This window comes from Cataglyphis hispanica, chromosome 7, assembly GCF_021464435.1.
Source record: "Cataglyphis hispanica isolate Lineage 1 chromosome 7, ULB_Chis1_1.0, whole genome shotgun sequence".
In the NCBI taxonomy this organism is placed as follows: Eukaryota; Metazoa; Arthropoda; class Insecta; order Hymenoptera; family Formicidae; genus Cataglyphis; species Cataglyphis hispanica.
In genome coordinates this window covers 1,851,862-1,872,890 of record NC_065960.1, presented here as the reverse complement: position 1 = coordinate 1,872,890, position 21,029 = coordinate 1,851,862, and the positions used below count along the sequence as shown (strand labels likewise).

Sequence of the window (21,029 nt, the reverse complement as noted above, 5' to 3'; positions counted from 1 at the left end):
ATTGACGAGAAAGCGATTCGGAAGAATTTTTCTCCGTGAAAACGAGAAGGTGGGGTAACAAAATTAAACGTTCGGGAGATAATAAGCCTAACAACAACAAGAACAACACAAGGGTAGCTTCGTTCGAGAGGATCAAGCGGTACAGACCTTAAGGTCGATCGAATGGATCGCGCCGGTGTGCGGCGAGGAGTGCTCTTTCGCGTCGTTGCCGCAATTGACATTGTTGTTAACGTTCGGCAGCGAGCCGCCCGCCCTGAATTGATTTCCCAGGTTAATGTGCAGATGCTTGCCGCTCGACTGCGGTGGACTGGCGCCGGCACTCTTGACGGACAGCGGGGTTTCCGGTACGCCGGATCCCGTGGGACTAGCACCCACCGAGCTGCTCGCCGAGGCCACCTGTACAGGTCCGTCATTGACAACCATTGACAAGCGCGATAATCTCGTAAGCGAGATATTTACGAATTTTCCTTCGCAACGAGTCAATCGGTTCCTCTCTTTCTAATGAATGTAATCTCGGGGAATCCGGTGGGCCAGAAAGGTCAAGGATCTTTCGCGTGACGTATCGCGATTAATTTTCGGAAAAGTAATCTTGTCGTGAAAATTTCGCAAGATACGGCGAAAATTTCGTCATTGATAGATGATATTTACGTCGCGATTTAAACTTGGTGCGTTCAAACTACGATTCACAGTTTTGCTGAGGTTTTCCTGATCAAGTTTTCGCGGCGTAGTGTCGGCCTTTCTATGGACCACGCTCCGATAAACAGGTTCTTATCTACGTAATGAATTCCATTCTCCGATTGCCGATTCGAACGGTACTCTGATCGACGAGTAAATAAATTCGGACGAGAAGCGCATAAAAAACTTTGCCGTGAAACAGAAACTGTGAAATCTGCGACGGAATTCTTTTTATCGGACATTCCGTACGCGATAAATTGATAGACGAGATATTACGAGAGATGCTAATTTAAATGACATTTAAAAAAATGTAACAAATAAAAATTCTAAAAGTTCAATCTACACGTTTTCGTTCTAAATTCTAATTGAATTTGAACATCCACATGTATATGTATGTATACAGCGTATCCAAATATTGGAAAATTTTTACATGTAAAAGACGGAAATCCAATTTCGTTTCATTCAAGCAGATTTTTGCTCAAGAACACTCAGAGATCTCATATCAAATAATCCCACGCGACGTTTTTATCGCTTTTTCGCGCGATTGAAGAACGTTCCCCGGTGCCCCATTTTAACCGCGCGCTCGGAGGTGCACTCGAGGACGCTAAATGCATCGACCCAACCTCGCCGACGCTCCCATTGAAAATACTTCGAGGGCCGCCGGCGCTAGCGAGAGAGAGAGAGAGAGAGAGAGAGAGAGAAAGAAAGCGGAATGTTTACATGCGCATCGAAACGTATCGAACGCACTTTAATCGAACGTCATATTGTTTTAAAAATGTTTTGTTTTTATTGTCTTTTTTCTTCATCGAGTCCAGGAGAAATATCCTCAGCTATCGAGTTTCAGTATAAGAAAAAGAGAAGAAGAAAAAAAAACGCAAAATTATCGAAATATGACAAGGAGAAAAATAAATTCGGACAGAGTTCTCTCTCTATCTCTCTCGCGTTAGCCGAGTAGAATGTAGCACGAACGATCGATTGTTCGCGCATGTTAAAACGTATGAATTTCAAGTGGCACATTGATTAGCGCGCGGGATATCAGGCGAGATTGATTCATCGCGTTTAATCGCGCAGCGCGATAGCTCGCGGGCACTCCGCAACCTACCCGTCGTGGAATGCACCGCAGGTAGGTGCGCGGGGTCGGATCGTCGCGTGCGTCTCGCTCGCGAGAAGCGCGTCGAAAGTTTACGCGATCTACATATATACGTATATATATCGGAGCGCATATATATGCATCGCGGATGATGCACACGCATGCCAATACGCGGCCGCGCGCGATGCACTTGCAGCAGGAGCAGCAGCAGCAGCAGCAGCCGTATATACATAGTTACACACATATATGTACGCATACATAGCAGAGACACGCGCACGGCTCCCTCGCTTAACCCGGTTCACGAATACGCACACGCTCAGATAATATATACACGCAGAAAGAGAAACGACACGCGCGGTAAATGAGAAAAGAGATAGAACGGATTAGAGAGAGAACGAACGGATACGCGGCGTACGGCGTAGAGATAGGGGAGAAGGGGGGCGCCGCGGGAGGCAAGGGGGGAGCGACACACTCGTTGTTTACGTTCTAACATCTGAGCCGAGGGAGAGGTGCACGGACGGGTCACGGTGCCGCGACACGGCATCGACCCTTTCGGCGCGCGCCAAAAGACCTACTGGTATTTCCTTACTCTGCTCGTGACGTCCGAAACCTCCTTCATGATCGCCTCGAACGCCGCCGAGTCCTGCGCCTCCTTCTGGTTCAGCAGCGCGATCTTTTCACTGAATTTCCGTGGGTTCGCCATGATGGCTCGCGGCACTAGTTTTTCGCGGACACTCGCGGAACCCGGAGCACCCACCACCACCGCCACCGCCGCCAACCACCACCACCACCACCGCACACAACCACCACTACGTTACCCGCTAAGCAACACCGACCACCACTCGCGTCGGAGCGCTCCGTTCCTCCTTGTAATTACTCCTATTTTTTTTTTTTTCCACTCGTCGTATCCCGATGCGCACCACCGTTCGCGGAATCTCGCCCGGACGATAATCGCGCTTCGTAACACACGTAAACCGTTACGTGCGCCTTCTCGATGGCACTGGCGAACACTGATACGCAAGATCATGCGGCGCAGCGCGCCACGCGCATCGCGCAGGCGCGAGCGATTTCGCGGGCCGATTGGTCGCGATCGTAATCGCGACCGTGCGACCGCGTCCGCAACGGAGAGTCCTTGTAAATTTTCGCGGCATTAAATTTCCTAGTCGCCGATCTCTTGCATCGCAATTGCGGGTTTAGGGAGAATTAGTAATCTTTTAAAATTGACCAATCGAATAATTGATATATAAAGAATGCCGTACTTGTGCGATATTAGATGCATGATTGGTTGATTCTTCCTGCGCATATGCGTTTACGCAAGTTCGAGATCCTTGTCATCTCATTTATTTATCAATGCACGTGACTTCGTGCATAATATGCCATGCGATGGTCTTCCTTTTATTTTTTACATATCACACACATTCACGTATCTTAAAATAACATATATACATATGCATACATAAAAGATGAAATATATATCTCCAAATATGTGTATCGTATTTTGTAAACTTTGACGAAATATTTTTATATTTTTATATTTTGTCGAAATTCTGTGTGTAAAAAAAAGAGATTAAAATAAATACAATCCAAAATATATAATATGCATATTTTAGTTTTCCTCCTATTATCAAGAACAATGTGTATTGTGCAACAAGTCATACTCTCTCATTTGACAGCTCCAGGAAAATCGCAACGTCAATAAGATTATAATTCAATTCTTTTATTTGTGCAAAAAGAAGAAACAAACCATATCATAACTTAAAGAATGGCGAAAATCGACGAAGATATGTGTTTGGAACATATTCCACTAGCAATATATAACAAATTAGTCAATGAATTAAATAAAAATTCAAATTGGCAAGTGCTGGCAGTTTATGTAGCCGAACAACTCGGATGTCAATGGTAAAGAGAAAACATTTGGATAACGATTTTAAATTGAATATTTATTCTTCATATTCTTTTATATATTTGTATGCAGGAATTCATGGCTGCAATCGTTAGAACAGAATATCAATATGACAAAAACACCAGCAGACAATCTATTGTTTGAACTAAATATAAAAATGTGTACAGTTGGTGTATTGTGTACATTACTTAGAGATTGTGAACTTGGTAATGTTTTGTCAGTTTTACATGATCCAGGTACTTGTAATATATATTTTCCCCAATCATTTCAAAATTCATAATTTTTTTATTTGTAATATAATTTTTAATATATTATTAGAGCCATTAATAATTACCAAACATCCATCTGATGGTATGGAATGCGATTCCTTAGACATATCCTTTGGTCAACATCTTTGTCTTTCTTGCAAAGCTACTGGTATACCACCTCCAAGTTATCAGTGGTGTCATAATAATATGGAGTTGCAGGAACAGCAGAGTCATGAACTTGATATCATTATAAATAGGTAAAAAATATTGCACAAACAAAAGTGTGTAATAATAAATTAATTGATTATTTATTTACAGCTGTGATCAAACTGGAGAATATAACTGTAAAATCTCACAAGTAACTGAAGATGGAAAGACAATAAATTCTGTATTTCTAACAAAATCAGTCTTTGTAAATATATCTCGTATGCCTGTAGTAATACAGCAGCAACCACCCACTTTCTTAGAGATTAAAGAAGGTGAAGATTTTACAATTAAATGTATAGCACATGGTCATCCAAAACCATGTTATCAATGGTTCAGAGATAATACAAAGCTAGAAGGAGAAACATCAAATGTATTATATGTAAGTATATAATATTAATGTTAGAAAGTTGTATCTTTCATAACAAAGAATACTATTCCAGATAAAACAATTTAATTCCAAGTATGAAGGAAAGTATTACTGTTACATAAGTAATGGTGTGAATGAAGTGATTACCCAAAGAAGTCATGTAATGGTAAAAATTATAATTATTCATTATTCTATATTGTAAAAATCCTGTATAAATATTGAATTATATAATATTTTAAAATTGTTAATATATATTCATAGATGGATCTTCCTCGTGAAAAAGCGGTTGCAAAGATAGCTTTAATCATTGCAAATGATGATTATGAAAATCACAAATGTTTAGAGACACCTAAAAATGATGCTGCAAAAATTGGTAATCTATTGAAAGAGATAGGTTTTAAAGTAATCTGCCTTGTAAATTTATCACTTGAACAAATGAGGAATGCTATGAAAGTATTTAATCAGGTTTTGACAGAAGGAGTCTATGGTAAGTTGTTGCAAATATGTTGTGTTACAATGTATATAATATACTTATTAAAATTTGATACCACAGGATTGTTTTACTATGCTGGGCATGGCTTTAAAATGCAGGAAAATTACATGCTTGCTGTTGATGCGCCAGCATCTTACTTAAGAAAAGATGCAATTTGTGAGAGTGAATTGTTAGCTATATTATTGCAAAATGATCCTGCTCTTTTAGTAGTGATACTGGACATGTGTCAAACTGTCCCACCAAAGTAAGAATTTCTGGTTATAGCATCTACATATATATATCTGTGTGTGCGTATGTTAAAAATTTAATGATAAGGCAAATTAATAATTAAGTATAATTGGATATTTAAAAATGCATTACAAAAAAAATTATTGTTTTTTAGAGAATGTAATCCTGATATTCATAATGAAATACCAAAGGTTGAAGAATACAAGAGTAGGAAAAATCTTCGAAATTTAATCCAAGCATACTCCACGTCTAGTCATCGTCCTAGTTATGAAAGAACGAATAGCAAATATGGATTATATGCAATGCATTTAGGCAAATATATCAGTAAAAATATTCCAATCACAAAAGTATTTGAAGAAGTAGGAAAATGTAAGACATAAACAATTTGTATGTATAGTCTTTATATCTCCTAATAATAATTTTCCTTAATTTGTATTTGCAGCAATAGATAAACAGTTAAAGGGAACAGAGCGTAATCAAATTCCAATGTTTGCATTAACTATTACTAAACCCTTCCGTCTTACTGACGCAATATACAAAAGTAATTATACATATAATATTCTATGCATTCTCAAAAAACTTAATATGAATATTTTTAATTTATTGTACATTATATGATGTGATATTTTATTGCAGGAGATCCAACACCTATGCTGAATAATTTCAATAACTTAATAGCCTTTTCAAATAAATCTTTTGAAATAAGCTTTAAGCGAACTGGTATTGTTGCTAAGGGTACAATCTCATTATTTATGGAACCTTATTTGAATGTAATCAAGATTTCAATATGTAACTTGGAAGATCTAGAAGTAAATTTTTTTAACTTTGTACCTATAAAGCGGAATAACTTGTTTCAAGCTACAGGTTTCAAACAAGAATGTTGGATACATAATCCACAAATATGTCAGGTACAGTGTACATATTTATGAGACAGATATGTTAGCATTCTTATTGTAAAATGTTTTTTTAATTCTTTATAGGGGCCTTTGGTTGTATCTATATCAAAAAATAAAACTCCTATTGATGCAACATTGTTGCACATTGAAAATCATATTCCACTGATATTGAAAATCATCAATAACTAATATTTATATAATTATTGCAAGTTATGTGTACATACACAGTGCAAGTTTAAATATTAAAATTTAATTGAATGTATAAAATGATTTATATAAATTTTTTATCTATGTATATGAAAAGATGATATAGTATAAATAAGTATATGTAAGTATAGTCTTACATGTTATCTCGAGTTTTTATTAAAAAAATATATAAATTATTATAAAGAGATGATTAGTACTTATAATTTTCCAATACCAACAATAATTAGCTAAATAGATTAGCACAAATTTTTATTTTAAACTATATATTTTGCAAATCTCTCTATGGCATAGAATAATGATTTACAAAAGTTGCAATCCATGGACCTCCGATATTATTTACATACTTACGGGTGAATGTATAATTACATATTAAATGTTTCGCTATAGTAAAATCTATCATTCCAGTCATCATTTTATTTTTTTTCTCAGCAAGACCTTGGATGTAATGACAAATTACTGTAATTTTAATGGAATGCTCCTCACCTATGAGAAAAAATATATATTTCACTCTCTCTAAATATAATATAATCTAAGAGAATTTAGTTAATACTAAATAGTTCCTACCTACTGTAGCAGCAATGTCAGATAACACATAAAATAACATATCATCTTCATCTACTGCAATTAATTGTCTTTGATGAGGACTAAGGGTCTCAATCTTTGCTTTTAAAATCTCTATCAAATCTTCTGTTACAAGCTCTTGTAAAGATTCATAATCTTTATTTGTTAAAGCTTTAGATATTACTACTGTTGCCTAAAAATGCACAATAATAATATATTTATCAAATATATAAATAATACTTTTCGTATATTTTTGTATATATTTGATTAAGTTATAAATCATACATGTTTGGCTCCTTTAAGAAACTCATCAACATTAAATTCTTGATCTATGTATGGAGTAATTCTAAAAATTGATAAATAAAGAAGCTTTAATGGAGTTAAAAGAGACGGTATGTGTACAGGAGCCCCTTCCACTAGCATAGGCAAGGAAACCTCCGATTCGGTGCTGTAAATTCTACAAGAAGCAAAATTCGGAAGCGATGTAGACAGTAGATTTGATTCATTGCAATATCGTGGGATCTTTGTTCTCGTTTTGTTTCTGTAAGTAACACATGCAGCAATTCGTCGTAGATTGCACGGTACACTTTTTCTAATTGTCCAGATTAACATTGTAACTTGCATCAAAGCGTGCAAAAGACCTCAAAATCGGAGCGCGAGATATTTTCCTAACCTATTTTCTATATAGCATTAATCACTCTTACTCATAATAACGTTTGTACATTGATTCACATAAAATTCTTTATAATGCATCATTTTATTAATGATATTAAACAATATTGATGTATGTGTACAATTTGCACAGTATTTTTCACAAAACTTATTTTATTGTTTAACAATTGTTCTTAGAGATTTTTATAGTTAGCGCCAATTGAAGGCAAGCGAAAAAAAAAAGTTATCACAAGTTCAGCGACTTGTAACATTTGATATAAGTTTTAGATTAAATTTTATATTATATATTACAGAAAGTTTGTCGAAAATTCTGGTTAATTATTGTAGAGAAAATTTTTAAAATTTTTATAAACAATAATCGATATATTTAATTAAACTCTTGTGTATGAATATATGTGTGTATGCGCGCGCACATATATATAAATCTCCCTAAAATTACAACTATTTCTCGAAATACTTATTATTGCGTGAATCGCGTCTCTTAATTATATTTATTCTATGACAAGTACGTTGACATAACCGAGAACCGAGCGAGTACTATAGTGCTAGTACCGAGTACGGGAACATTACCGTACATTGTGCGTGCACTTACAAAAATAATTCGCAAAAATATTACATAATATATACGTATTCTTTTAGTTAAATTATTTGAAGGGAAAATTTAAAAAAGGAACAGTTATGAGATTAACGTCTACCTTATTAAAACGCATAGGAGAATGGTCAAAAAAATATGCAAATTTACCAGATAGTTATATAGAACGGGCTATGGCACAGGTATGCACAATCTAATTATTTAGAAAAATGCAGCATGTATTGTGCTTGTAATATATAACGATATTATTTATTGTTTTTTATACCTCATTTTATTTTTTATCAATTTTTCAAAATATTAATAAATTATAATTAGGTTTATTGGAGAACACCTCGTGGTAAGCCAAATTATTTGCCACGTTCGATTGAAAGGAAAGATTTTCGTTTCTCAATACATCGTCCATGGACTAATCAATTCCATCGTGATAATAGACCTGGTCAGAGACATAAATTCATTCACGTTGAGCCTATTAAGGATTGGAGTTTCTTTAGGGGTGATAGGGTGCGTAAATTTACTCTTGGAAAAATTTAATACCTAAAGTAAATGATTAATAATTTCAATACGGCTTATGGCATTATATATACAAAGATTCATATTTTTCTAATTGTATAGGTAGAAGTTTTAGTAGGGAATGATAAAGGAAAGCAAGGGATTGTAAAAGAAATCTATCAAGAAAGAAATTGGGTAATTGTTGAAGGACTTAATACAAAACTAAAATGCATTATGAAGGATAAACAGTTTCCTGGTTTATATATGAAGGAGGAACAGCCATTATTAGTAATCACACAAATACAGTTGGTTGATCCTTCAGACATGTAAGTTTAATTTATTCAAAAAGTTTGTTTTATTAAAATGGGCAAAATATTTTATAACAATATTCTATAATATGAATTGAATCATTATAGGCGAGGAACTGCAATAGAATGGCGATACACAGAAGATGGCCAAAAAGTTCGCATATCCTTGAGAACTGGTAGAGTAATTCCTATTCCTGTTTCGAATGAAGAAACAATAGATTATAAATCTCCTAAGTTTTATCATGAACAAGCAAAAGATACAAGTAAAGCCGAAACAGAAAAAATAACTTTTATGGTATGTAACATACACTTAAAAAATGCTACAGTAATTTAAAATGTTAACTTGATTTTTACATGTGAATTATATGCAAATATATACTATAATATATAATATAATTATTAAATAAATACATTTTTTTTATATTTGTGTATAGCCATCATTGAAGACTTTTGAGATGGATATCATGGATGAAATGGGTATTAAAGACGATCGTATTCAGAAGAGCTATTATTGGTATTAATTATTGTTATATACAATTTCTTGTATTAAAGTTTCTCTACAATTACAATTTAATAAATATTTAATTAAATGAATGAAAGAATTGGAACATAGTCATTCTTTTACCATTACTAAAACATAAGAAAATTCTCTTACAATCTTTTTGAATAAAAAAATTGCTTTCGTGGAATATTTTTTTAACATACATATTCAACTACTATAGAATAATAATAGAAAATAAAATTTTTATATAAATAATCGATAATTTCAACATATTTCACACACATAATAGCAAGAAATTATTTATCTTTGCGAAAATTATTTTATAGTGTTTGCAATTTCTTATACAAGAAATATTATATGCAATAAGGAGAAAAAAAAATATTCATAACATTTAACAATAAAAAGCGAACAATTCAATATTTTATATTACGAATTTACATTGGATTAAAATATGTAATATTGATTAATGTTTCGATCAATAATCGTTTGACGCTAAATCATGTTACTCACACATATCACAGCACAAATTTTAATAAATGCAATTCCGGAAACACTCTATTCTCCCTCATATTACGTTTAAATATTCCAATACAATTTATATTAATGATATCTGTTATATATGACACTCTTTTCCTTCTTAACTTTGCGCATATAACTCCGATTGAAATTAAATTAATTATGATTGAAATCTAATTAATCAAAATTTCAATATTGTTAGATTATAGCCATAGACGCGCGCGTAAAAATGTAAAAGGACAGAGTATTATTTCAGAGTTCAATTCTATTCCTGAAAGAGATGATAGAATTTGATCGAATGTTCACAAAATTATGTTTTAATATTTAAATTACAATTTTAAATTCGCCGCTGCAGGTATTCCGCTCTATTAATTCACAGTTCATGATTGCGGCTAAATTCAGTTTGAAAATGTGACGTAGTTAAACGCGCTTTTAGGCGGAGTGTCGTGGAGTTCTTTTCGAATTCTCAGACTTCAAATTTCTCATCGAAATCGTACGTTGTACACATTTTGTCTTCCTATATTCTTAAGAAAAATATAACAGGACGAAGAATCAAGTTAGGGAAAGATAAAGCGCGGCGAGACGAGTGTCGGATCATCACGACGGATCGTTTCTCAATACAATCGTCCATTCTTTTTTCCCTCTGCTTCATGTCGAATCTCTCAAAGCCCTCGTCCAAAGTAAGTACTTTATATTTCGTCCTATTATATTTTTATTATGCATGCGATTAACCGCTAGCATCTCATTCGTTGGAGCTAATTTCGTTGATATATTGCGAGCAAAGCATTATTCGCCGATACAAGGATTCCACTCTATTAGTTCGCAGTTCATGACTGCGTCATTGCAATCGCTACGGCGGCTAATATCAGTTTGAATTAGTTTGAAAGAGCAACGGTTACAGTTAAACGCGCTTTTACGCGGAGTGTCGTGGAGTTTTTTTTTTTTTTTCAAATTCTCAGACTTTGAATTTCTCATCAAAATCGATGCGTTGTATACATTTTGTCCTTCTATATTCTTTAGAAAAATACAACAAGACGGAGAATCAAGTTTGAGAAAGATAAGACGCGAGACGAGTATCGGATCATCACGACGGATCGTTTCTCAATACAACCGTCCATACCCCCCTGCTTCGTCTCGGATCTCACAGTCCTCGTCCAAAGTAAGTACTTTATATTCCGTTCTGTTATATTTTTATTATATCTACGATTAATCGCGCGCATCTCATTCGTTAGAGCTAATTTCGTTGATCGATCTACTTGTTGCAAAAAAAAAAAAGCGTTATTTTATAGACAATATATACGGCGAAATATTCGATAATATTCCCGCGTACTCGCATCGCTATCAGTACATAATTTAATTAGACATACGATTTTTCTCACATAGTTTTTCGGAAATTACACTGAAGAATTACGAGAAATTAAACGATATATAAATTCCAACAGCGATTAGCTATTTCTTTATGATGCATTTAAAATTGATTAATTGTATTACCGATAGCTGCGAGAAAGGGCTATTAAAAATAGTTAAAATGCTTTTGTAACACAAATACCTATTCGTATTATATATGTGATCTTATTGAATTAATGATAAGAGTTAGAAAACACTGAAACAAACATATATCTCTTGTATTATTACTCGATGCTTATTAAATGACGCATCAACATTGATCACCATTTTATACGATATATTCTACCGTTTCGTATTCTAAAGTAAATAAACAGGAACCACTATAGTAAGGCGTCGGGAAATAGGCGATCTACAATCAGGCTCATATTTTAATTACTTACTCGGTTATTATTTGCTTGTCGCAAACTCTTAATTCGAACTATTACTGCACGGCCGGCACTATGAAATTAATATCGTACAAATCGTACGTATCGACATTAAACGTTATCGACATTAAGTGATTAATTGACAACGCGCGTATCTATCTACTTCATTCCATAAATAGTACGACCTATTTTGCATATGGCATGTATCATGTAGAAATTCTTATATGCTTTGTTGTCAAAGTATACTATATTAATAATATGCTCTCTCTCTCTCTCTCTCTCTCTCTCTCTCTCTATATATATATATATATATATATATATATATATATATATATCGTTGTTTAACGAAATTTCCAACGCAGCTACATGACAAATATAATAAATTCAACAAATTATATTCAATGTCTAATCAATGCGATTATTGTAAATGCAATTTAATTTTGTATTGTCAATCGAAATTGGAAATTTGCATGCATTAGGCCTTTTCTTCCACAAGAAATTTCATTTTTATGAAAATATAGTATTATATGTCTCGCAACTATATCGCAAATTGACATTTAATATTTAGAAAATATATCCTATTTTACTGCTATTTACATACGAAATTGTATCTGCTAAAAGTGTAATATCTACGAGGCATTCGAAAATAAATTAGCAAATTCTGATCGATTTTCTTTTCGAAATTCTATATACTGTGAGCCACTTGCTTTTATTTTTTTGTTAAGTAATATAACTCGTCTATAATAAATTTATGATATATAATTATACATATATATTAGAGCAGCGAATATATGAGAGATATTCAATAGTTTAAATACCTCAGAAATATCATGAATAATTTTTCTTTAGAAATCAGCGATAATAATCTCTTATTTTATTTAAAAAGCAATATTATTCAAATTTCCAAGCTCGATAAAATAACTTCTTACGTAATATTAATGCAGTTGTGTGTGTATCTATATATATAAGCATGTTATACCCCATTTAACAAATATCGATCGAAAATTTATCCAGTCGCTTGGCACATTTCTGTACTCCCGTTTACATCGGGATTCCTTACTTTTCACGAGGATTTGGTGGCAGGATGCCTGACTAGGAGATTTACTTCACCATCGTGTAGCTTCTTCATCAAAGACCACGCTTCTATCCTCGACATTCGCGTTACATCGTTACCGTTTACTTCGAGCAATTGATCCCCAGCTTTTAACGCACCTGTCTTCTCGGCAGCACCTCCTACGATAAAAAGAATGAAGCTAAGATTTGATATACAATGCTTATTATTGTATCTTTATTACCTCGTTACAATAATCAGTTGTGTCTTATTACAGTTATCATAATTACAAATGAATAAAAAATATCTGCATAAAATTTACCGGTGAATATCTTCTTGATAATCAGAGGTCTGTCCCCGAGGGGACTATCTCTGCCGCCTTCTAAACTAAATCCTAAACCAGCTCCATCTTTGTAGACTGCCACAGTCGACGGTGGTCCCCACGCTGTGTCCTCCACACTTCCATTCATCTCTAACCCTGGGAAAATTCTTTTATTTATATCGGTTCTATTATTGTTAAAACGGTTCACAAGGCAGGATTGCTCCCTACCTTCAACGATGGTTTCGACACTCGCGGTCCGCGATCTCAGTTTGCAGCCCTCCTCCAATCTAGACCTCGACACGACCAACACGACCTCCGATCTCGGTTGCTTCAGCACTGCCATGCTCTCCCTATGGGTGAGACCTCGTGTGCTCCTGCCATTTATACTGAGGATCCTGTCGCCCCTTTGCACCCGGCCGTCTTTGTCCGCGATGGAGTGCGTCAGTACTCGGTGAACCGTGATCTCCTTCACCTCACAATCCGCGCCACCGGCTAAAGTGATGCCGACGCTGCCAGTCGGATTTTCCTTATGGAGCAGAACAACTATCACATCATGCGCGCCGCGTGCTTCCTCTAAACTCGCCTCTTCCACGAGCTGCGCCAATTCCTGTTGCGAGATCAAGCTGGTACTGCTCGCCAGCGAGCTGATACTGCCAAATTGTTCGCCATAGCATCTGTCAACATCCGTTTCCGTTCCGATATTCTCATCCACGCTGCTATCTAGACTTGGGAATCGATTATGAGTGCCGCCGGCGCACTGTTGTGATTGGCTGTGCACGGGACTCGCATCCAGGGCTCTCTTCATATCTGTAACGCTGGCGCTGCGTCGATTTAAACCGCGGGACATCGGAATTTTCGACGCTGTTACAGTTTTTATTTTCTCAACACTTTGCGACATTTCATCACCGTTATCGATATTCCTAGCTTTTCCTAAAGTGGGTATTTTCGAGACAAAAGATTTGTCTTCCGACCAAGACTCGTTCGACGTTGTAGAGCCTCTTCTACAGTATCGACCTTCCTTCGAATCCCAAGTAGATTTAATCGATGGGCTCGTTGTTGTTGCGCCGTTCTTCTCGATTCTCGGCTCCATACTTTGCGCGCGAAGTAACTTTGAATCTGCTTTAACGGCTAATATATCCTCTAGACTCATTTGGCTCTTTGACCTGCCGAAAGTTCCTTCGTCGACATGTATAGCCGATCTAGAACGGCTCTTTGTCGTTAAAATCGTTAGGAGATCGTTTTGATCTTCCGTGTTTCTTCTAGGACTTATACTCGCTCTACTTTGTGATTTTGATATTTCCGTCGTAGCGACTTTTGCTTCGCTTATTGTGATTCTGCTCTTTGGAGGCAAACCGCCATTTAATGTTGAATCAACAGGTTCGTCAAACATGGAACCGTGATTCTTTCTTGTCGTTTGAATTACAGGTGATGTTTCCAAAGTTTGAGCAGCGACGGGAGGATTTTTGTCATATTTGTTATTCGATTTTTCTTCCATAGCTCGCACGAGAGTCTTTGCCTCTGCTCGAACCCACATTTTAAGATCGTTTGATGGCTCTAATATTTCGGGTTTCGGCGGTCTAATAGCCGGCGGTGGAAGCATGCTTCTTTTAGGTGGCAGTTTCAGTTCTTCTTCCTTCTTCTGAAAGAATTCCTCATCCTTCGCGAAAGGATCTGTGATTTCTATATAAGCTATCTTGATTTCTTGTTTACTCGCAGAATCATTCTCCGAGTCATTGACTGTCTGACGAACAGCACTGCCGTTTTCGGTAGCGATGTCCTCATCATCCGAAAATTTTCGTTGGATTAACGGTGATCCGTTCAGATCTCTTCCGCTTCGGCATCTAGCACTTGCCAGAATATTTTTTCGATTTATGGCTTCCACGCTTTGCGGCTTCAATACTCTTCGGGATAGAGACTCGGCGCTGGCCTGAGACCCGGACGTCAACGTTGAGGACGTGCTACAATTTGTATCGGTGCTGTTCGATCGTCGCAGCTGTCGCTGCGGGATCTGCGAGTTTCTCGAAAAGAACTCGTTTGGTTGTGGCGATCGCGGATTCGAACCACCGCTACTGCTAGATGACGATCTCTCAGTCAGACACGTTCGTTCACCGAGAAGACCTATTCTGGAGCCGAATTGATCTTTATCTTCACCAACTGAATCTCTAACATCTCGTGACACCGAAGTTCTGTTCAAACTATCCGCGATCAAAGGTCGACGTTGGTAATTCATTTCTGTGGAGATGTAAGATCTCTCCGAAGAGATGGTAGATCTTTCCGATGGTGCCGGAGACATCGGCGGACTGAAGCCGCGAGATATACTACTCTGAGAACTGCTCACGGCTGAATCGTTATCGGAATCGTCATAATCCAAGCGAGCCTTCCTCTGTATCATCCTTGGTCTGTTACGCGAACCATCCGGCGAACTAGTTGTCGAGGCAAATTCGAAGCTATAATCACTTCTCGTCGGGCTGCAGATACTCTCCAGGCTTTTCGGTGGCTCCGAAAACGCGGTTGTGCTTGATGAGGAGCTTTTGATCGGACTATTGCCATTTATCGAAGAAGAGTTCGTCACAGAAGTACCATATACCGTGAGAGATTTTCTCTTGAAAGCCGGAGAATACTTGGAGTGTATCTGTGGCGCCGGCATTTTGAAGGATGTTGTCGCTTTCAAGGGTTGGCTTGCCGTGCTGGCATTGCTAACCAAGGAACTTTGAGACCCCCACTTGTCCTGAATGTTTGCCTTTGGTATCTGAAAAAAATACGATATTAATATTTTGAATATTTTTGCGCAAAAAAAATAATATTCTAATATAATTTGTAAAAATGGATTTTTTAAAATAGAAGATAATTAATTTCGCAATTATTACCATGTCGCAAAAAGCAAGAATGAATTTTGTAAAAAAAATAATGCATATAAAAAATATATATTCCATATATTGAGAAATATATTGTATCGACAATTTTAAATCTTACCTGATGTAGTAATATCGAATCACGTGATTTAATTTCCGGTAAATCGACGATGGGTTGATCTATTGACACAGTATCTTTCTCCGGTATAACCAATCCACGTAATTTCGATATCGATTTCCGCCTCTGCTCGATCAGCTGATTCAAGCTACTTCTTCTCGCGTCATCGCCGGGCCGTTTAAACGTAGATACCAGAGAATTTGTTCTCGAGATTTGTGAATAACCGGTTGAATCGGCTGTCATGGAATTTCGATCCTGCACGAAGGGCATCGAGCCTGAAAAACTGGTAGCTCGCGTCAAAGGCGTGCTCGTCGTTTTTACCGAATTGTTAATATTATTATAAGAACCGACGGTTTTATTCGGATACGCGGTGTTCGACAAGTTGCTACTTTCGGTACAATAGTTCTTCATCGTTGTATTTGAAAAAATCTGCTTTTCGTACGAAGGTGATAACGGACTCGACAATGATGTAGCTTTCGGCGGAACAATTGGCAGCGTCTTTGGAACGCGCGTAGTTTGTGTAATAGAGCTTGATAAAGCAGGCTGAGTAGGCAAACTAGGAGTTCTCTGACTATATTTCTTCGCGGAATCATGCCCTGTCAATGTCCTGGCCGAATCGGTGAGATCAAAAGAGCTTTGCGTCCTATCGACGAGGAAGGCCGAACGATCCTTCTGTCCGTTGCTCTTATCGTCGCAGAAAACGTCTTCGGAGGATTTATACTTGGAAAGACGTTTGCCGTTGTTCGTGACTACCGCAGTTGTCATGACATTGGGGAACAAAGGCACGTCAAGGTTGCTCTGCGATGAAAACATGGCGATTTTGTCTCGGACGGATCGCTCAGACTTATCATCCTGCCTCCAGAGATCACCGTTCAGAGAAAATTTTCTCTGCGGCGACTCTATCGTAGAAATGTTTTTCGCGTGCAGAGTCATTTGCTCCAATTTAGGCGGGCCTACGTAATAAAAAATATTTTTATAAAATGTATAAAAATATTTAAAAAATAAGAGTGATATAAAAATCTGCCATACTCTAGATAATTTCGAAAGTAAAATCAATTTTGTAGATATATATCTAATTGTATGACCTCGAATTTAATAATTTGATTATATAATTGTGATATGCTGGTACTGCTTGTTGAAGAAAAAATAAACGGGGACAGAGAGAGAAAGGTTTAATTCAAAATTAAATGAGTACCTGTCAATGGTAGAGGCGGCGGGGTATCGACGGGCGTGTCCTTTTCCACGTGGCTTGGCACCTCGATCGCGTCCTTGTGATAATATCCGGCGATTTCCATCTTCTTCTCGCTTATCGTTGAATTGCCGTTGGTTGTCTGACAAGAATAAAGGGGACTTCCCGCGACGGTAGGAGCGTTTTTCTTCGCGATATCTTCCGAAGTGTGATAGGACGATTTTCTCTCTTCGTTAGAAAGTTCGGAGGACTTATCCTGACATACGTTATCCGCAGTGGTCGAAGTAGCTTTAGTTCCTATCTCCGGCCGGACGTTCTCCATATTCGTCGAAGCGACTTTGTTTATATCCTGCCTCACGTTTTCAGAGCTCGTCAACGTCATCTTACTATCGGACAGAATAATGCTCCTCGAACCGACAACATTGCTGTCGTTCGCGAGCATCTTAAATGTCTCGCTGGTACGGAATGTCTCGTTCTCGTTGCACAATCCGCCATTCGTGGCTATTGTCGCCGTTGTCCTTGTCGCGGCGATATATCTGTTATACGGTAGCTGGCTGTTACTAAATTCTTGGTACGCTGCTGGAAATTCGTCCCCGTCCGGGGGCAGGCGTTGGCCGCCTCCGCAGTTCTCCATCTTACCATTTACCGTGTCTGCAACATTATTTTCAAATACGTTCGGAATAAAAGTTTGTGCATTTAGAGACTTCAGTAATAACTAAAATATTTTTATATCTATCAATCGTAAATTTAAATAATAAAAAAAATGTTTTAAGCAAATAACAAATGTAAAACAAATGATTCCTACGTATTTTCTTTCTAAAGATAACGAATGAAAGATAATGAATTTTATGATTGCTGTTATATATTTGACAAGCTATCGTTTGTATAGAGTGTCTGTTTCGGTCTCTGATAAGGTAATGGATTCAAGGTGAAACAGATGGATTTGAATAACACTATCCTCGTTGCTCAGTCAAATAGATTATGTGAACTCTCGCGAAAAAAAAGTAGTTGGTTCGAGACATCATAGTATCATAGTATGCTTATAATTAAAAAATATCAATTCATTAGGCGCTTGAATTATCCAGACACTTCCTCTAGATATTATTATTTTTTTTTTATTTTAATATGTACAGTTATGTCATATCTTAAGAATTTTCTCAGGAAGGAAGTGCATCGATGAAAATATTTACACCATTAAATAGCGAACGTGCAAACTGCTTGAGTGATTCATCGCGCGCATATCGACACATTACACATCGCGATGAGTGTATTGTGGTTCAAAAAAAAATGACATCATCTCTTCGATTTTTCATGCGCCTATAGTCTGACGAAATGCGTTCGCAAAATTTCGCGATTTTTCACGTTCAACGAAAATTCGACGAATATCTCAAGAAGAACTCGAAAGACCTTATGAAATCTCCTTTGAAACTTTATATTATGTATTATTATTCGCAAAATACGATTTTGAAAAAAATTATTAAGATTTATTCCGCATTATACATTCACATTGTTCTACTATTGTATTTATAGACGTTCGAACGATTCCAAGGATTTCTGTATATTTTAACGAGCCTTTACTGATAAAATACTTGTGTATACTTTATCTATTCTAAATAGAAATATTTAAAATCGAGCGAAGAACGCGATGTTTTTAACGGCATGAATATTGAAGTCGCGAAAAGGTTTGAATTTTTAAAGAATTTTGAGATTCTTCTGTGCAATTTTTTTCTTTGCAAATCTCGCGAATCATTGACGTATTGCTATGTCTCACCGTTCGCATGGATGCCGTCGTATACCGCGAAATCTCTAACTTTAATTCACAGTTAATAAAGCGCGCGGCGCGCGCGAGCGCTAACTCCTGCTGATTAACATTCCTGGCATAGCGCGGCGCAACGTAACTAATCACCGATACATGCAACAGATGCAACTTTTGCGCTGCACGTTTCCGATGCACATATGTATGTACGCGTGTCCAGACGATCGCACCATATTTGTACCGGTAACAGGGACAACCGCGCGTCAATGTGTGCGTGAATGCGTGAATTTTGCACGCACACATGTATTATAGGTATTTTGTCACGGATGTGCAATCCATCCGATGCGTATAATTAGAAATTTGCATTCTTAATTGGAAACGCTAGTTACGGCTATCCGCACACAATATTCAATTATACAAGTATTCGGTAAATAGCGTAGATTTGACAATAAAAATAATTTTTTTGATTGAAATGAGATTAAATTGTTTCTTACGCTGTCTCGATATGATAAAGTATAGAAAACGATCGCAAGTGTCATGTGAATATCGTTCATTTCCATCTGTGTTTGACAAATATTTGACTACGAACATGTGATCAAGTCATAATTATATCATCATAATCAATCGATAAACGATATATAAATTGAATTCGCTCACGATTTTTTTTTTTTTTCTTAATATTTTAATTTTTATAAATGATTAATTATTTGAAAAAATTACGGGATAAATTAAAAAATAAATACATAAAGGATCGAGATACTGGACAACGCATTTTCTACTCGCTGATGCATCAAGTTAAGTGTTGAAAAACAGACCTCTTACAAGATATAATATACCCGATTATATACGACGCGCGTATACAACGTCCACGGAATTCATCGGGGGAGAGGTTGTCCCGTCGTACAACCACTTTGCGCGATTAATTTTAATCATCAAAAGGTACATAACTCAGCTCGTAGTTACGGCAAACTTTCGCGCGCGTTTTGACCGGTTCTCGGAAGAACGTTGATGTATCGCCGAGGATGAGAGTGGAAACAACGGGGCGCAAGTCCGTACCGGCAAGAAGGCTGTCGTAAGACTGGGGCGACATTGCTCGGCGTCGAGGCCAGCTTCCGCGAGCCGTTAGCGCTTTCGCGACACGAGAATGAGAGAGAAGGGATAGAGACACGCATTATTCGCCATCGTGGCCTGCGCTTTTAGCTCTTTGAGAATTATAGCTCTTTTGCGAATGTACCGTGTATTATACCGTGCACGAAAAATCAGTATGCATCCGCGCGCGTCGCTTCCTTTTTCATCCTCGATCCACGCGTTTCCGTCTCTTAATCTCTTTCTTAGCGCGTCATTAAAATCTCCAGCATGATGATACTTATTTCTAATCGATCGCGAGACAGCTGTAAAAGCGCTACGCGACATGAATTAGCGATTACACGATTTCTCCGGAACGCGTATAATGTCCAGGCCAAGGCTGCGCGAGTCCATTAATTTTGCGGAATGTGTCAACGAAATCGTTTGCTCTCTCATCGGGAAGAAGCCGTAGGACCGGAAGATCTATGCCGACTGGACGTACCGCTACGCGATGTAATCGGCTTTAGAGATGAACCCACGGTTTTGTCATGCCGCTGAGTTACGACGTCGCCTCGTAATTCCGTGGGCGATGATATATGTGATTCATCGATTTATCGGGAAAAATCTACATCGAGTCATACATTGAAATCAGATTAACTGAAATAGGAAATTTTTATCAATTATGGATGATGAGGAAAATGATTATTGAGACAACGAATAAAGTACTGTTCATTTTTCTTTTACAGGAATATAAATTGCAAATGTAGGAAAAACTTTACAATATTTACCATCGACTTTGAAATTTTTGAATACTCCTTTCTTTAATATTCTATAAATTACAAAATATTAAACGATAAGATTAAAAGATAACTGCAAAGATATTTGAAAAACAGCATGAATCACTAAACGATATTCGATGTAGGCGCGTTATTTTATATCATAATTAAAAT

At 36.8% G+C, this 21,029-nt stretch overlaps 5 protein-coding genes across 8 annotated transcripts in view; 2 read left to right on the top strand and 3 right to left on the bottom strand.

Annotated features, from left to right (window-relative positions):
• The window catches only part of LOC126850911 (CREB-regulated transcription coactivator 1), a 32,892-nt gene extending 30,132 nt beyond the window's left edge, over nucleotides 1-2,760 (bottom strand). For 3 of the 4 annotated variants that reach the window (XM_050594378.1, XM_050594380.1, XM_050594379.1), the window contains exons 1-2: nucleotides 2,355-2,760; nucleotides 148-396 (exon numbers count right to left, since the gene is read on the bottom strand). In XM_050594378.1, the coding sequence (XP_050450335.1) occupies nucleotides 148-396; nucleotides 2,355-2,468 (363 nt within the window). In that variant the 5' untranslated portion in view covers nucleotides 2,469-2,760. The remainder of the gene's footprint in view (nucleotides 1-147; nucleotides 397-2,354) is intronic. The other variant, XM_050594381.1, reaches the window with a different exon arrangement.
• Nucleotides 2,761-3,158: 398 nt separating this feature from the next.
• LOC126850910 (mucosa-associated lymphoid tissue lymphoma translocation protein 1-like) lies at nucleotides 3,159-6,329 on the top strand. Its single transcript, XM_050594376.1, has 11 exons — nucleotides 3,159-3,664; nucleotides 3,741-3,904; nucleotides 3,987-4,173; nucleotides 4,235-4,502; nucleotides 4,564-4,656; nucleotides 4,752-4,977; nucleotides 5,044-5,227; nucleotides 5,366-5,580; nucleotides 5,654-5,752; nucleotides 5,848-6,119; nucleotides 6,192-6,329. Exons 1-11 carry the CDS (start codon nucleotides 3,528-3,530, stop codon nucleotides 6,294-6,296), a joined length of 1,950 nt encoding a protein of 649 aa, XP_050450333.1. The 5' UTR covers nucleotides 3,159-3,527; the 3' UTR covers nucleotides 6,297-6,329.
• A 219-nt stretch (nucleotides 6,330-6,548) lies between these two features.
• Nucleotides 6,549-8,217, bottom strand: LOC126850931 (uncharacterized). Its single transcript, XM_050594420.1, has 3 exons — nucleotides 7,161-8,217; nucleotides 6,879-7,068; nucleotides 6,549-6,797 (listed from the first exon to the last, which is right to left on the bottom strand). The coding sequence occupies exons 1-3, from the start codon at nucleotides 7,497-7,499 to the stop codon at nucleotides 6,595-6,597; spliced, it is 732 nt and encodes a 243-aa protein (XP_050450377.1). The 5' UTR covers nucleotides 7,500-8,217; the 3' UTR covers nucleotides 6,549-6,594.
• On the top strand, nucleotides 7,402-9,538 carry LOC126850930 (probable 39S ribosomal protein L24, mitochondrial). Its single transcript, XM_050594419.1, has 6 exons — nucleotides 7,402-7,418; nucleotides 8,187-8,321; nucleotides 8,455-8,640; nucleotides 8,752-8,954; nucleotides 9,045-9,231; nucleotides 9,371-9,538. Exons 2-6 carry the CDS (start codon nucleotides 8,226-8,228, stop codon nucleotides 9,455-9,457), a joined length of 759 nt encoding a protein of 252 aa, XP_050450376.1. The 5' UTR covers nucleotides 7,402-7,418; nucleotides 8,187-8,225; the 3' UTR covers nucleotides 9,458-9,538.
• A 1,327-nt stretch (nucleotides 9,539-10,865) lies between these two features.
• LOC126850890 (uncharacterized) overlaps nucleotides 10,866-21,029 on the bottom strand; it is a 36,630-nt gene continuing 26,466 nt past the window's right edge. Inside the window, exons 7-11 of the mRNA XM_050594332.1 lie at nucleotides 17,265-17,909; nucleotides 16,073-17,022; nucleotides 13,328-15,848; nucleotides 13,100-13,255; nucleotides 10,866-12,959 (exon numbers count right to left, since the gene is read on the bottom strand). Coding sequence (XP_050450289.1) covers nucleotides 12,790-12,959; nucleotides 13,100-13,255; nucleotides 13,328-15,848; nucleotides 16,073-17,022; nucleotides 17,265-17,909 — 4,442 coding nt within the window. The 3' untranslated portion in view covers nucleotides 10,866-12,789. The remainder of the gene's footprint in view (nucleotides 12,960-13,099; nucleotides 13,256-13,327; nucleotides 15,849-16,072; nucleotides 17,023-17,264; nucleotides 17,910-21,029) is intronic.